General features: G+C 34.0%; 1 protein-coding gene across 2 annotated transcripts in view; it reads left to right on the top strand.

Annotated features, from left to right (window-relative positions):
• The window catches only part of LOC115218030 (beta-lactamase domain-containing protein 2), a 72,078-nt gene that overhangs the window by 29,552 nt on the left and 27,123 nt on the right, over window positions 1-15,403 (top strand). For both annotated transcript variants that reach the window (XM_036508067.1, XM_029787779.2), the window contains exons 4-6: window positions 4,157-4,262; window positions 4,956-5,078; window positions 9,087-9,256. In XM_036508067.1, coding sequence (XP_036363960.1) covers window positions 4,157-4,262; window positions 4,956-5,078; window positions 9,087-9,256 — 399 coding nt within the window. The remainder of the gene's footprint in view (window positions 1-4,156; window positions 4,263-4,955; window positions 5,079-9,086; window positions 9,257-15,403) is intronic.

Genomic DNA, 15,403 nt, shown 5'->3' with positions numbered 1-15,403 from the left:
ATTCATGTAATATCCATTTCTGTAGTGCAGTTGGTACTAACACTCTTTGTGCGTACATTAATACATGGTCACAGAGTGAAAAATGATTCACATTCGTGTTTCTTTTTTGTTTATTTTTCAAGGTTTCCTTCATTTTTATGATGTATTTGTCTTCTGCTGATTTACTTTTTATATCCTATACAGTCACTGGCAACTCCTGAATGACATTACACATAACGTTTTAAATCTCATGTTTGATATGCTGATTATGAGATTACCTTTCAATCTCTTTTTCTGATTGTAATGTGGTGATCATCCTATCTTCCAGTGGTTCTGCATTCTTCAGAATTAGTCTAGATAAACAATCCACATGACCAATTTTCTTAGAACGAATGTACTCCTTCTTAAAATTATAACTTAACAATATTGTACCCCAGCATTGTAATCTCTTTGCTGTACGGGTAGGAATTCCTTTCTTTGACCCAAAAATTGATAGTAACGGTTGGTGGTCCATCTGAAGCCAAAAACTTCTACCATGGAGAAATCTGAAATTTCTTCATGGCAAAAATAATCACTAGAGCTTCTTTCTCTATCTGACTGTAGTTTTTTTTTCTGCTGCACTTAGAGCACGTGAGGCATGAACCACCATCTTCATATTACCATCTTTATATTTGTGTAGTAAAATTGCTCCTATACCATATTCAGAAGCTACAACAGGAGCAAAATGAGTCAGCGACAAATCCAAAATTAATATTTTTTAATATCCAGAAATGCCTTTTGACAATTATTTGAACAATTCCATTTGGTGTCTTTCTTTAGCAAATTATTAAGTGGAGCTCTCAATTCATACATGCTTTGTATGTAATTTTCATAATAGTTCGCTAGGCCAAGAAAAACATGTAATGTCAAATATGTTAGTTGGGGGAGGCATCTTTTTAATTGCGTCTGCTCTTGACGGGTCACGTCATCATCCATTTTTATCTATAATTTGTACTAAATATCTAATTTTAGGCAAAAAGAATTCATATTTCTCCTGAATGAGTGTGAAAATGTAATCTCTAATTTTTTGAAAAACACACTTCACATGTTCGATATGCTGATCACGAGATTCCCTTATTTGAACAATTCCATTTGGTGTCTTTCTTTAGCAAATTATTAAGTGGAGCTCTCAATTCATACATGCTTTGGATGTAATTTTCATAATAGTTCGCTAGGCCAAGAAAAGCATGTAATGTCAAATATGTTAGTTGGGGGAGGCATTGGTATACACCCTGATTTTGTTATTTTTTTAATGCACACAGTTGGTGCTGCCCACTCTACTTTTGAATATTTCATAATTTCTTCAGTCTGTCTAATTCTTCCTATGTCTGCTTCATCACAGCAAATGGTACCTTTCTACCAGGTTTGGATACAGTTACAACATTTTCCTTTATTTGAAAACAGGCCTCAGTCTTAGAGATATAATTTATCTGACAGCAGTTCAGGAAACAAGTTTTAAAATTTTTTCTTCAATTCAACTGCTGAATTATTTTCACTGGTGGGACAGCTATTTATATTTTTACACAACAGACTTATGGAGAGGTCCCATAAGTCAAACAATTTCAACTAGTTCATACTGAACAGATTGGATGCATTTTTTACCACAAAAACTTTTGTTCAACAGGTTTTTCTCCCGAAATGTGATATCACTCCATATTTCACCTACGAAGTGCAGTGGCAATTTTTGATGTTTTACTTAATATTGGTTTCCCAATTCTTATCCACATGTCAGTATTAATAATCGAGATGTCGCTACCAGTATCTAGTTGTAACTTAATATTCACTTTGTTTACATTTACATGTACAAATTTCCTCTTTTTGGTGTCGCTACTACTTATTGTTGAGAAAACTTTAGAATTTTTTTATGTTCGACCTTACTAACTTTGCTTTGAAATGTGAGCTCTTGTGTCCTACTTTTTGGCAGCTGTAACATTTTTGCGTTTTGAAAGGATAATCCTTCCTGAAATGTAGGGCTCCACATCTGTAGCATGGGTTTGGTCTTAACATTTTTTTGTTTATACCTTCTCGGTTAGCATGCTTGTACTAGTGAGAACACCTTCTCTTCAATTTTCTTTACTCCTAATGTAAACTTACCATTCTTTGACACTCCTTGGCAACTGCCTACAGGGTTAAACTTTGGTCTGCTTGTTCAAGTTTTATGAGAATTCTTGCATATATCTCTGCATCTTTGTTTGCCGTAAGCCCTTGTACAAAAGTGAGGCACTTAAATATATCAGGAGTTAGTTCCTTCACTTTAGATCTTTCGCACATGTACGGTCCTGGCATATGTGACAAAGTCTTCATCCTCTCTCTTTTAACTAGATTCCAACACTCCCATCAAGTGTTAAATAAGGAACTCTTACCGCTGAATATTTTTGATAGTGGTTTGACTGTTTTCTGGAAACAAATTTCACTTGTTTTTTTTCGGTAGTATGAAATTACAATATTTTTCATGTTTAGCTGGTGCTGATTTATGTATTAATAGTCTTACTTTTCCATTGTTTGTCTATGACTTGCAATCTTCTCTGAAGATGTCTTTGTACCTTCTAAAGTATGTTGCAAATGTTATACCCTCCTCTGGGATTCTGTTATAGAGTTTGATATGTAGTCTGGCGAAAACAAACTTATAATGTTTCTGGATTTCTTAAGATACAGCTTCATTAACTGTTGCAGTTGTTGGTGTAACAGTATTATAGAAGCTAATAGGTCTTCCATCATTAACAAATTTGTATCACAAAAATTTATTAACTGACCTGCGTGAGCTTCGAATCCTTGTTGCCAATATTGTTTCATACTTACTTGTCACCAATTATTGTTGTATTGCCACTATTTATGACAATACTTGTTTACACTATAACCGTGTAGTAACATCATCATCATCATCATCATCATCATTTAGCGTCCGCTTTCCATATATGAAAAATATAACGAAGCAGGATTACAACAGTACAACAATCCAACAAACTCTCCATGAACAATACACGAACCAACAAACGATATTCTGACAAATTACCAAAATAACACTTTACGACTTCCTGTGATTAATGCCTACTCTCCTGCTCACTGACACCGCCACTGTTTATAGTCTTTTGGTCAAGTCTATTCTTACAGGGGGTGTCGTGACTCTTGCCACGACTATTTGAAATACAAAATTTAGAGAGAGAAGTTTACTTTCAGAAATGTTTTCCGATATTAAAAGAAAGTTGTTTCAACAGCTTAAGTTGGCTACAAGGTTTCATATTCTTCACATGGTGGTAGCATGTTTACATATTTGTATCTGAACTTTTAAGCTAGGTTTCATTTTCTTTGCAAATTACCTCTGTTTGCTTATCTTACTTGAAATTTTAAGCAAGAAGAGAAAGGAAAAACAGACAATTTGACTAATAGATTGCTAAAAGCTAGTTTGGAGTAAAAGTTTCAGATTGATTGACCATCTACTGATTTTTAAGTAATTAAAAATCTCCCCAAAAACATTGAAGTTTGTATAGATCTAGTAGAAATTAGCACAGACTTTCAAGGAAACTGTACCACAAATTGAGTACCAAAGATGGCACATTTTGATATCTTATGTTTTCAAAGACATTTCTTTTGTGTGTGTTGGAAAACATTTTAGATATATAGTAATCCTATCGTGGTTCATTATTTAAGCTTACGTCAATTCTTCCATGGTGTTGTTTTGCATTTATGATAAAATAAATATATACAAATTATAAAAATAACAGTACTATTTGTACTTTATGGATTTTCACCTACCACAGGGGATTTGGGAATGTAACACCTATGATAGTCAAGGGATTACTGTATATTTATATTAGGGAAGTGAGGTTTAGTTTGTTAGTTAGTTCCATGTGCTAACAGGAAGTATACTTGCTATTTGTGTCTTTTGTTTTATAACTAATGGTGGACATATATTAATCAATGTGTGTCAGCTTGTAGACACAGACTTCACAGACATTGTTATATGAACATTAGCTTTATGTTATTTATTTCTGTACAATTGATTGCCATTGTTTTCATTTTATAAAGTTGAATGGAAACAGGCTTCCACTTTGATATCCAAACCAGTTGTTTAGATTTCATGGAAATTTCTTTTTGTAGAAGAATTCATTTTGTTCTAATTAATTCTTACTTTTTACAGGCTGGTCTGAATGCTTTTGATAAGCCATTGGAATTAAGTTTGATTTCTTCTGATTATGAACGTTTTATTTCCATCCTAGCTGCCCAAAAACCTAATTGGATTCCTGGTAAGTATACTTAATTTAAGGAAAACATACAGTTACATGGTTTTTTTTTATACTGAAAAATTAATATAAATTATTGAAACTTTAAACTAATAAGTAGCGTTCTTAATCAGAATGAACCCAACAAATTCTTATTAATTCCTCTCCACTTCTCATCAATGAACGTATTGCTTAAATATATTTTCTAACAATACATTCATTTATGCATTTCTATTCAAAGATTAAAAGTTGATATGACAAAAGTTACTTTTTAATAAGCATAATAAACAAATTGAATGTGTGACTAAATTTAATTATATTTTGAAATAAAATGAATTCTGAAATAACTTTTAGAACATCAGAAGTTATCAATCATTTCGAGTCTTTCATGTTGAACTTTCTTACACTCTTAAATATTGATGGTGTCTATATATTTCATATTATAGGTATGTTGTTTGATGTACCTAAGCTAAGCTTTTATTAGAAAATGACAGAGGGAAACAAAAAGTTCCTTTGGGGGGAAAATATGTGCATAATGAATGTAGATATATACTAGTTAAATGGCGCAGACATCAAAGATATAATTCTTTCACTGGGTCTAGTCACTACTAGTTTCTTTTAATTTCATTAAACACCATCAGGAATACAGAGTTCATATCAGAAATAAGTATGATTATTTTATGTAAATATATTTTTCTTTGTTTTTGTATTTTGTAGGTACACAATCAGGTTATCATGCCTTTACTTTTGGCCTTTATGTTGATGTACTTTTAACAAAAGTAGATCCCCTGAAACGTTCAATAGAACAAATCTATCAAGAAGAAATAATGATGCCTTTTGGTAAGTATAATTACCGACAAATATGGCCATAACAGTAAAAAAAGAGCAAATTACCAGCCATTTATGGATTTTTTCTAAAGCCATTTCATTTACACTGCTGTTTGATTGAGAATGTTAAGAATGTAACCATCACATTTCTCCCAGCTATGAATTTATGATATTGTGCTTTAATATTTAAAAAATTCTTAGTAGTTACTGTATGGCATGACTTTCAGGTATGAAGGTGAGAGCTTAGAGTCTACAATGAAATGTAGACTGTACTGTTCAATTGTGATGATTGTTTTTGCACTCATAAACAGTCAGCACAATTGAACTTACAGTACCCTGGGAGGACAGATTCGAAATTTTTGACCAGCAAAAGAAAATCTAATATCAGGATTTTATCATCAAGACCCTTGTCAAGAGATGACATGTAATTTCATTTCCTATTGGAACCAGCTACCACAGCTTTCCAGTTAGATCTGCATGCTATTTCTTGCAGAAGATTGGTCTGGGACCCAGACAACTGAAGAAAGCCACCATAGAGATAGGCATAACAGCTGAGGTGAGCTCATTGTGGCAGTTGTTGACAAGAGACTACAGGTGGAACCTTTTCACAAGTGAACACTAATTGAGTCTTTGTTGCTCCACTCAGGCAAAAGCTAAGGAGTGAAATGCTTTTGATCCTGAGACACCTACTTATACAGGATTTTCAACATTGTGATGGATTTAGAAGAGTTTGCAATACCTCTGAATAGCTCCTTCAGTTTCTGCATGGAACAAAGCATCTCCAATGTTTATTTCACCTGTGTTTAGAAATGTAATGGGGCATGAGCCATTGCCATTCAACTCACCAGAAAAAGCAGTCCACTATTCCTCAAATCACATCCTATCATTTTCAAAAGGAAAGAAACATTGGATAATATACTTTTCTACTATAATGAATAAGAGTGGGCTGAGAACTGAGCCCTGATGAACCCCTACCTGTACACTAAATTCATCACTGTATTCATGACAAACTCTCACCTTACTGACAGCACCACTGTACATAGCTTGTACAGCTCTAACAAGCCACTCCTCTACTCCTAATGTTCTTAGAGACCACCATATAACAGGGAGGGGAACTCTGTTGAAAGTTTTCTCCAAGTCGGTGAAGGCTAAGTACAATGGCATCTGTAGTTCTCTTTCCAAGTACAAAACCAAACTGCATCTCTTCTAGTTTAATTCTATTTCTAATCAATTTAGCTATAACCCTCTCAGTAACTTTCATGGCTTGGTCTAGCATTCAGTGGTGGAAATCAACAAGATCTGAGAAACAGAAGCCATTATAACACTGAAAGAGAGAGAGAGAGAGAGAGGAGAGAGAGAGAGAGAGAGAGAGAGAGAGAGAGAGAGTAGATAGCGTGCCTGTGGACAAGAAGCTGAAGTATGCTTCTCAGTGACTAAATGCCACTCAGTCAAGTACTCTGGATGCAGTCCAGGATACCTGTGTTGTGTAATAGCAGTAGCATTACAGATGTGAACACAGTAGTCCATTGTAGGCCTTGTAGAGTATCAACAGTAGTTGAAGGTTGAAATACCTTGTGGCCTAGAAGAGACCTTTGGTGATAGTAAGATCCAACATTTGAAGATTCCACTGTGAGCATTCTGAATGCTATACATGCAGGATTTTCGTACATACGTATGTACGCACATACGTGTGTTACTGTCCCCTTGCATGAACATCGTGTAGTATTTGTAAGCAAGTTCCACTGTCTTACAAGCAGTGTCCTTCATTTCCAGTATTCCATGAAAACATATCCAATCATGGAAAAATATTACCTTACTGAGGGTTTGTGACAGGAAGAGCATCTGGTTATGGAAAATCTGAATCAGCATATTCTCTCTGACTTATACCGGCATGGAAAAGTGATGATAATGTCTATGTTACATGTGAATGATAAATAGCTTAGGAAAGTTGGGGATGAATGTAGGGTAATATCGTCTGCATAAGAGTGGGAGTTGTAAGATATAGAAGTAATTGATGTATAGAAGGAAGAGAATTGGAGACAAAACTAAGCCACAGAGAGCACCAGAACTGATTGAGAGTGGGAGAAAAAGGGCTCCATCTACACATGCTACAAAGGTGTGACTTGATAGGAAGCTTCTGATACAAAGGATGAGAGATGGATGAAGCCCATAGACAGGAAATTTTGTTTGTAAACTTGTATGCCATATATTGTTGAAGGTTTTTGCTGGTGTCTAGAATTATGTCACTTTCATTGAATTTCTCTAAAGTGAGAACCCACTGGTAAATAACATAAGAGAGTTGGTCTCTAGTAGTTCTGGCACTGTTCCAGGGTGTCACTGAGGAAAGAGTGATTCAAGGTGTTTAGAGAGTATTGTGATTAATGGCTGTTTCCATTAGAGATGTTAGAAATGAAAGCTTTGGTTGGGTTGAAAGGATTGTCTTTCTTTGAAATGGGACACAATGAAGTATGCTTCCGAATGTCAAGGTATATCCATGTAGAGTGTGAGAGATTAAAGTTTGATGAGTATAGTAGTAAGTTCTAAGTTGCAATGTTGAAGTGTAATGTTTATATGAAAGGAACATTGTCAGGGCTAATGGCTTTGTTTGAAGCAGCCAGAGATATTTTTGTACTTAGTGTGTGTGTGAGGTTGGGAGCCTATAGGAGTAGAAGGTGAAGATTAGCTAAGTTTGTGTAGTGTGGCAAAGTAGGCAGTGAAGGTGAAGGCTTTCTCTATGGGGTTACTGCTTACTGAGCCACCATTGTTTAAAAAAACAAGTAACAGTTTTAAAAATAACATTGGACAACAATTTAAAAAAAAATTTCTGTTGTATGAGATTTTTTTTACTGATTCTGTCTTTTTTGTGCTAATTTCAAATCTGTAATCAGTTTTGCTCTCTGTGCTCTAGTTTTCTTGCAATTTGAAGATTAACTTTTTATATATTTATTGTTAAATTTGACATAGAGAGATACATATATCATTCTTACAAAAAATTGACAATTGTGTTTTTTCAGCTCTGATCATGGCTTCTTCAAGTTGACATAGATGTGTGAATAACCTTGATGGCTTCTGCTATGTCTGTGGTTCCTTCACGCTTATTTGTCAAAAGAACAATATCACATTGTTTGTGAGATGGGCTTATGAAGCCTATTTTGGAATTCCCCTAGGTGACCAAGACAAAAAATGGGCCCCTCATGTGTCATAACTGTGATGAAATGCTTCATGGCTGGACAAAATGAAAATGAAAGGGCCTGCTGTTTGGAGTTTCTATGGTTTGACAAGAGCTGAGGGACCACACAAGTGACCGCTATTTTTGTATGGTCAACAAAGAAGGCAAAAAAATAGGTGTAAAATATCTATCCCAATATTCCTTCAGCAATTAGACCTATTATGCACTGTGTGACACTCATGATTCCAGTTTTCCTTGGGTTTGTTTCTTCCAAAGACAAAGCTAGTGAACAAGAGTATGAGAACGATAATGAAGAAATTACTTCAGAATTCCAAAATGTGTGGAGTTCAGCAGTCAAACATGGAGAAAGATTGGAAAAAAAGAGGTTGAAAGAAAGGGAGATGATAATAAACAAACAGATTGAATGAAAGAGCGATAATAGTAGTGCTAGTGATCCCAGCAAGAGAGGGTGTGTGTGTGTGTATTGTTTAATTATGATACTGAAAAATCAACTCCTCAACAGTTTAACCAAACAAAACTGAATGATTTAGTGTGTGATTTGGGTCTTTCCAAGAATACAGCTGAAGTTCTAATCTCTAGACTGCAAGAAAAACATCTTGACCAAACTGCAAAAGCGTTCACTCACCAATTATTTCCTTCTCTCATTCCATTTCTGTTCCTTTTACTGGGGTAAAAATATTACGATTTATCACTTCCTAGATTCTTCTTTCAAATGATCTATTTTAACTTACAGTGACACAAGTGAATTCTTAGTTAAGCTTCTGTCATTCTATTTCTTTACAATTCCCAGCTGTAATACTAACTATATTTATATTTCTACTTCTTTGTAGGTATTGATTTCTATCAAGGGCTTCCTTATTCAGAACACTATCGCGCAGCGCCACAGGTTGTTGATAAACATTGGTGGGAATATCTAACTTCTTACCAAAACATACTTAATTTTATTACTTTGATAACATTTACCAATGAAAATCTAATGAAAACTATAGAAACATTAAGAGTAAGTAGAAGTACTACTATGAGTGTATGTTATACAAGGGTTGATATTATATTCAAGAATATATGCTATAATACAGTCTTTCTAAACCCAGCAATAAACTAAGCTGAGAATAGCCTTTCTCAATTAATGAACAGAACATTGTTTTGCACATAATGCTAAAAAGGGGGATGTTATAACTTGAGATAATTGTTAAACAGAATATATAAATGTGATGTAATGGAAACTACTATTCTATCAAACTATTGTAGAAAACAAAATCCTCATTTGTTGCAATGTAATGGAATATGAAGTTTTTAAGGAAGAGACTTCTTGGATAATCTTCTATGAATGATTCTTCTTTTAAGAGGCATCGTTGATATAAAAGAAATGAAATTCTAACTCTAGGAGGTAAAAATACTTTATTCAGTAGTTGTAAGTGTTAGTGAAGTACTGATTTGGAGTAAACTTGAACAATTACTTTGGAAAAGCAGTTTAAATAGCAGAGGCATAAGCTCTAACTTATGAATTGCTTCTTTCTAAATGTGGAATCTAAATGTTGTATTTCATTAAGCCCCTCTGTAAAATGGTACAAAACATTTATTATTGATGTTTACCAGAAAACATTGTATATATGATATTGATAGAGTCTATTTGAATCAATCATTAAGAAATGAAAAACTTTGGTCAGTTTCTTGTATTATATAATTACATTCAGGTGTGGATATGATAAATGTCAATGAAATATGATATAAACAATAGGACAGAGAGTATACTGCATATTAGGAGAGTATTCTGCATATTCAGGAGAGTATTCTGCATATTAAATATGCATATGGCAAGGTCCCACAGATATAATTATTGTAAATTAAAAGTTATCACTTAACTGAAGTTATCAATCATAACAAAGTTTTTTTATATCTAAAAACAGCACCCAATCGACTAGTAACAGACAAGTTTTAATCTTATTAGCTGGTTGTTTATTTTCTTGTTACTGTTTTTAGATTCACAATGCCTCCAAAAGGAAATTCTATTTTCTAATTACATGGGTAATCTCATTTAATCAAAGGTTTTCACTTTACTATATTACATATGTTAAAGTCGTCTGGTTGTGTATAAGTATGTTTATACTCAGTTGTTTCTCAGCTTTATTGCTGATACTCTTAATCAGCATCACTACTTTCACTCTATTTCTATTCATACTGATCCATTTAAAGTCTTTCCTTTAATTCTATATATTTCAAAAAGTTCCTGGACTAGTTCTGTAGCATGCCAACAGATAGCAGCACATGGATGCATGTGCAATGCCTCACAAACTTTCCAAGTCCAATCACGTGCAGAGAGTGAATGTGTGCTCTTCTTTGCTGTCATGCCTCATGAATGAACCTTTTTTGGACTGAAGAGTGATTGGTGATGAGAAATAGGTTCTCTATAAAAATGTCAAGTGTCAAAGACAGTGGGTAGAAACACTGGTGCCCCAGGCTAAAGAAGGTCTTCACCCACATAAGGTGTTGTTATCTGTTTGGTGGGATATGAAAGGTTTAGTCCACTTAAAATTTTTAAACCCAAGCCAAATGATAACAATGAGCAGCTTCATCGACTTAAGTCAGCGCTAGAAGAAAAACGGCCATCTTTGGTTTCAAGATGAAAGTTGTTCTTCCATTGGGATAATACTCGGCTATATACAGCGAGGATGACATTCCAAAGGCTGGAGCAGTTTGTATGGGAAACGATACCCCACCCAACATATTCGGCGGACATTGGTCCATCTGATTATCATTTATTCCACAGTCTTCAAAATCATTTGGACGGAAAAAATATGAATTCTGTAGACCAGTACTGGGGGAGTATTTTTCACCATGGACAAGTGAATTTTGGAAGAGGGGCCTGCCTTGCATGTCTATGAGATAGTTGCAAGAGCATTGTAGAAAATGAAGGAAAGTATATTTTAGATTAAAAAAGAACTTTAATTTTGAATAATAAAAGAAGTAAAAAAAAACGCATTATTTATAGGATGACCCAATATATATATATATATATAGTTGAAATTTATAGAAAAACAAAAGTCGAAAATGGGTGTATGAACAAAAGTAAATGTATTAGTTTGAAGTTTAGGAAAAATGAAATAGTCTTTTACATTTTGAGCCTACACTCTTCAACAGAAAGGAATAAGAGAAGATAATCAGAGAGAATGGAAAAAAAAATGTGTGGAGTTCAGCAGTCAAACATGGAGAAAGATTGGAAAAAAAGAGGTTGAAAGAAAGGGAGATGATAATAAACAAACAGATTGAATGAAAGAGCGATAATAGTAGTGCTAGTGATCCCAGCAAGAGAGGGTGTGTGTGTGTGTATTGTTTAATTATTAATGGTGAAACTTCGAAGTATGGAATTGACTAGGCCTTTTATATCTTTTCATAGTCTCTTGCATGAATACATCCAACACGCCGTTAAATGAGAATGCATTTTTCGTGGGTAGACAATTTGCCATCTACTTCCTGCATGTAAGGAAATCACTTAGTGGCTTTCCTCTTATATTTGAATATAATTTGCAGTCCTTGGACGTTTTTTTATGCATGCTGGCCACTGATATAAATTGTTATTTTTACCCTTAGTAATTATATGTAAATACAAATATGTAAGCTGAGTGACTCCAACATGTGTGAGTGTGTAACGTGTGTGTTGCGTGTAGCAGTTGATGTATGCTTTTTCATGTGGTGTGTGAGTGTGTGAATCTGTGACCAAAGAGTGTGCATGTCTATAGTGTATGTATGTGGGCGAAAGTTATTTTTGTCTATGTATGTTGCATATGTTAATGTGTGTTGCCTGTGTATGTATATATAGCCTGCGTTCAGGAATTATGTGCTTGTGTGGGTGAGAGAGTTTATATTGTCTTTGTTCAGGTATTATGTGCTTATGTGGGTGTGTGTGTGAGCATGATGGTGTGTAGTGTGTGTACTATGTTAAACAGTGTGTGGCTGCTCATATAGTGGTATGTGTGATGACGCTGCTGAAGATTATATGTGGGTGTGTAGATAATGCTGTGTGGTACTTATATATATGTATTTACATATAATTACTAAGGGTAAAAATTATTAAAAAATAACAATTTATATCAGTAGCCAGCATGCATAAAAAAACGTCCAAGGACTGCAAATTATATTCAAATATAAGAGGAAAGCAACTAAGTGAATTCCTTACATGCAGAAAGTAGATGCCAAATCGTCTACCCATGAAAAATACATTCTCATTTAACGGCGAGTTGGATGTACTCGTGCAAGAGACTATGAAAAGTTTTAAAAGGTCCAGTCAATTCCATACTTCGAAGTTTCACCATCAATAATTAAACAATTATCTGTGGATCTTCAGTGGAATCCACTGGGAACACATAATAGAACTCGAATATATAACCTTTCTGTGAAATGACACACGTGCATATAAATTTCTACCATTATACATCATGTGTTCAATTCAAATGTTTTCAACCACCGTGCCAAGCCAGAATAAATAAGTAGTGAATAAAATTCAGCAGTGGCTTACCCAACTCAAGAACTAAAATATTTAAAAAATAAGTACTAAGGGTAAAAATTATTATTTAAAAAAATAACTATTTATACTAGTGGTCAGCATGCGTAAAAACGTTCAAGGACTGCAAATTATATTCAAATATAAGAGGAAAGCCAAAAAGTGGTTTCCTTACATGCAGAAAGTAGATGCCAAATTGTCTACCCACGAAAAATGCATTCTCGTTTAATGGCGCATAGGATGTACTCGTGCAAGACACCATGTAAAGGGTACACTGATAATTGTTTAATTACACTGGTTGGATCTTTTCCTTTTGAACGGCACTTTGTAACATAATTTCTAGGTAACTAAAAAGTTTTAAACTCGTATACTGGTAGAATGTGTTTATAAAACATCATATTCTCTTAGCTTTATTGAGAAAATTCTATAGGTTGTAAGATATTTCGTCTTTAATTTCGAGCATTTCGGCAATTTTAATCAATCTCTGACGTCCATTTAGGTAAATGACATTCTGTGCATAATGAATATGTCCCTCCTTTAAGAAACAGATTGGGTTTATTTACATTTGTGAAGAAAAAAAGATACCCTTCCCCAACCCCTAACCCTAACCCTAACTAACCCTAACTCTAACCTTAAATCTAAAATAGATTGAAATGCAATAGATCGATACTAGGGCCATAATTATGGGTGACATTTTCATTTGACACCGCTAGAAAAAATCCCATTTTCTGTAGCGTCACCCATAATTATAACCCTACTATCGATCTATTGCATTTCAATCTATTTTAGATTTAGGGTTAGTTAGGGTTAGGGTGGGGGAAGGGTATCTTTTTTCTTCACAAATGTAAATAAACCCAATGGGTTTCTTAAAGGAGGGACATATTCATTATGCACAATGTTATTTACCTAAATGGACGTCAGCGATTGGTTAAAATTGCCGAAATGTTCGAAATTAAAGACAAAGTATTTTGCAACATAGAATTTTCTCAATAAAGCCAAGAAAAAATGATGTTTTATAAACACATTCTACCAGTATACGAAGTTTAAAACTTTTTAGTTACCTAGAAATTATGTTACAAAGTACCGTTCAAAAGAAAAAGATCCCACTGGTCAACAAAACTAAATGTATTGTACTCATTATGATTGCAAACTAACTTTTCTAGACTAATTTTCATGCTGATTTCAAAATTTCACTCCATTTGTATGCAGCACGTATCAGTTTTTCAGTAGATACATGCAAATATTTATATTTTTGTATATAAGAAATCATTAATGTAATAAATAAGGACATAATATTTGTAGAATGAGTTTATTGAATTAAAATCTTCACTATTATTCTACATAGAATAAATACATAAAAAATGGGTCAGACAAAACAAAGTTAGAACAACAGCGTAAGAAACATTGTGACTTGGATTTCCTGCGGTGTTCCTGATCTGGTTGATCACGGTAAAGTGTCCAGTAGTAGTTTAGCCAGCATGCTGTCACTCTAGAAGCCTTGGTACTGTTTCTCCATAGCACTAATGTCCTGGTGAAATCTTTCACCATGTTTATCAGATACTGCTCCAAGTTTGTCTGCGAAGAAATCCAGATGGGAGCCCAAGAAGTGAACTGTCAGTGACATTTGACAACCCATTGCTGAATAACATTTCAGGAGATTTTTGATGCCAGCTTTGTAGTCCATTGCCTTCTTGTTGCCCAAGAAATTCTCACAGGTCCAATTGAAAGCATTTCAGGCAGGCAGCTTCAGTTCACCCGGTGTTGTCTTGAAGTCGACATCTTTGAGTACTTCTCTAATTTGGGTTCCAACAAAGATACCCTCTTTCAACTTTGTCTGTGTGATTTTGGGAAATTTTTCTACAGTATACTCAAAACTTCTGGTATTTCTCTTCCCTAGTGTCTTTTATAAACTGTTTCATCAGTCCAAGCTTTATGTGCAAAGGAGGCAATAGGACGTTACATGGAACTACAAGAAGTGTATTCTTTTTAGCAAATGTGTGGATGAGCATGTGTGTGTGTTTCAAGTAAAGGTGGATGAGTATATACATATAGGCACATGTACGTGGTTGTGCAGACGCGCAAGTGTATGTATGGACATGTGCGCTTACGCGATTCCTATGAACATTTTTACTCCCTTCCCTTACTACCTCCCCTTACTAAGCGGTCATTCTAATAGCGCTTTTGTCTTAATAATGGTCAATCACACAGTAATTTCCATTTGTTTAACGGTCATTTTCTTAGCATTTTTTTCGATGGCCTGATAACTGAAGAGATGCCGGCATAGGTTTCCGCCCCAACATCCGAGACTCAAAGTTTTATCATGGCTACCGAATAATTGTCACATATTATATTTACAGATAAATTCTTCTGTTTACATAATATCGAGGTCTCTTTCATTCTTTTGTATATATATATTTGTATGTATTTATATTTGTATATATGTATATATATGAATATATATACATGCATATATATGTATATATAAATATGAATATATATGCATATGTATATATATATATATATGTATATATGTATGTATATATATATATGTATATATATTTAAATATATATGTATATATATATATGCATATGTATATATGTATATATATATGTATATATATATATTGTATAGAGGGCATTATTACACAT

The sequence above is a fragment of the Octopus sinensis genome, linkage group LG12, assembly GCF_006345805.1.
Source record: "Octopus sinensis linkage group LG12, ASM634580v1, whole genome shotgun sequence".
Classification (NCBI taxonomy): domain Eukaryota; kingdom Metazoa; phylum Mollusca; class Cephalopoda; order Octopoda; family Octopodidae; genus Octopus; species Octopus sinensis.
The sequence above is the reverse complement of the archived record's forward strand: the minus strand, read 5'-3'. Positions and strand labels throughout refer to the sequence as shown.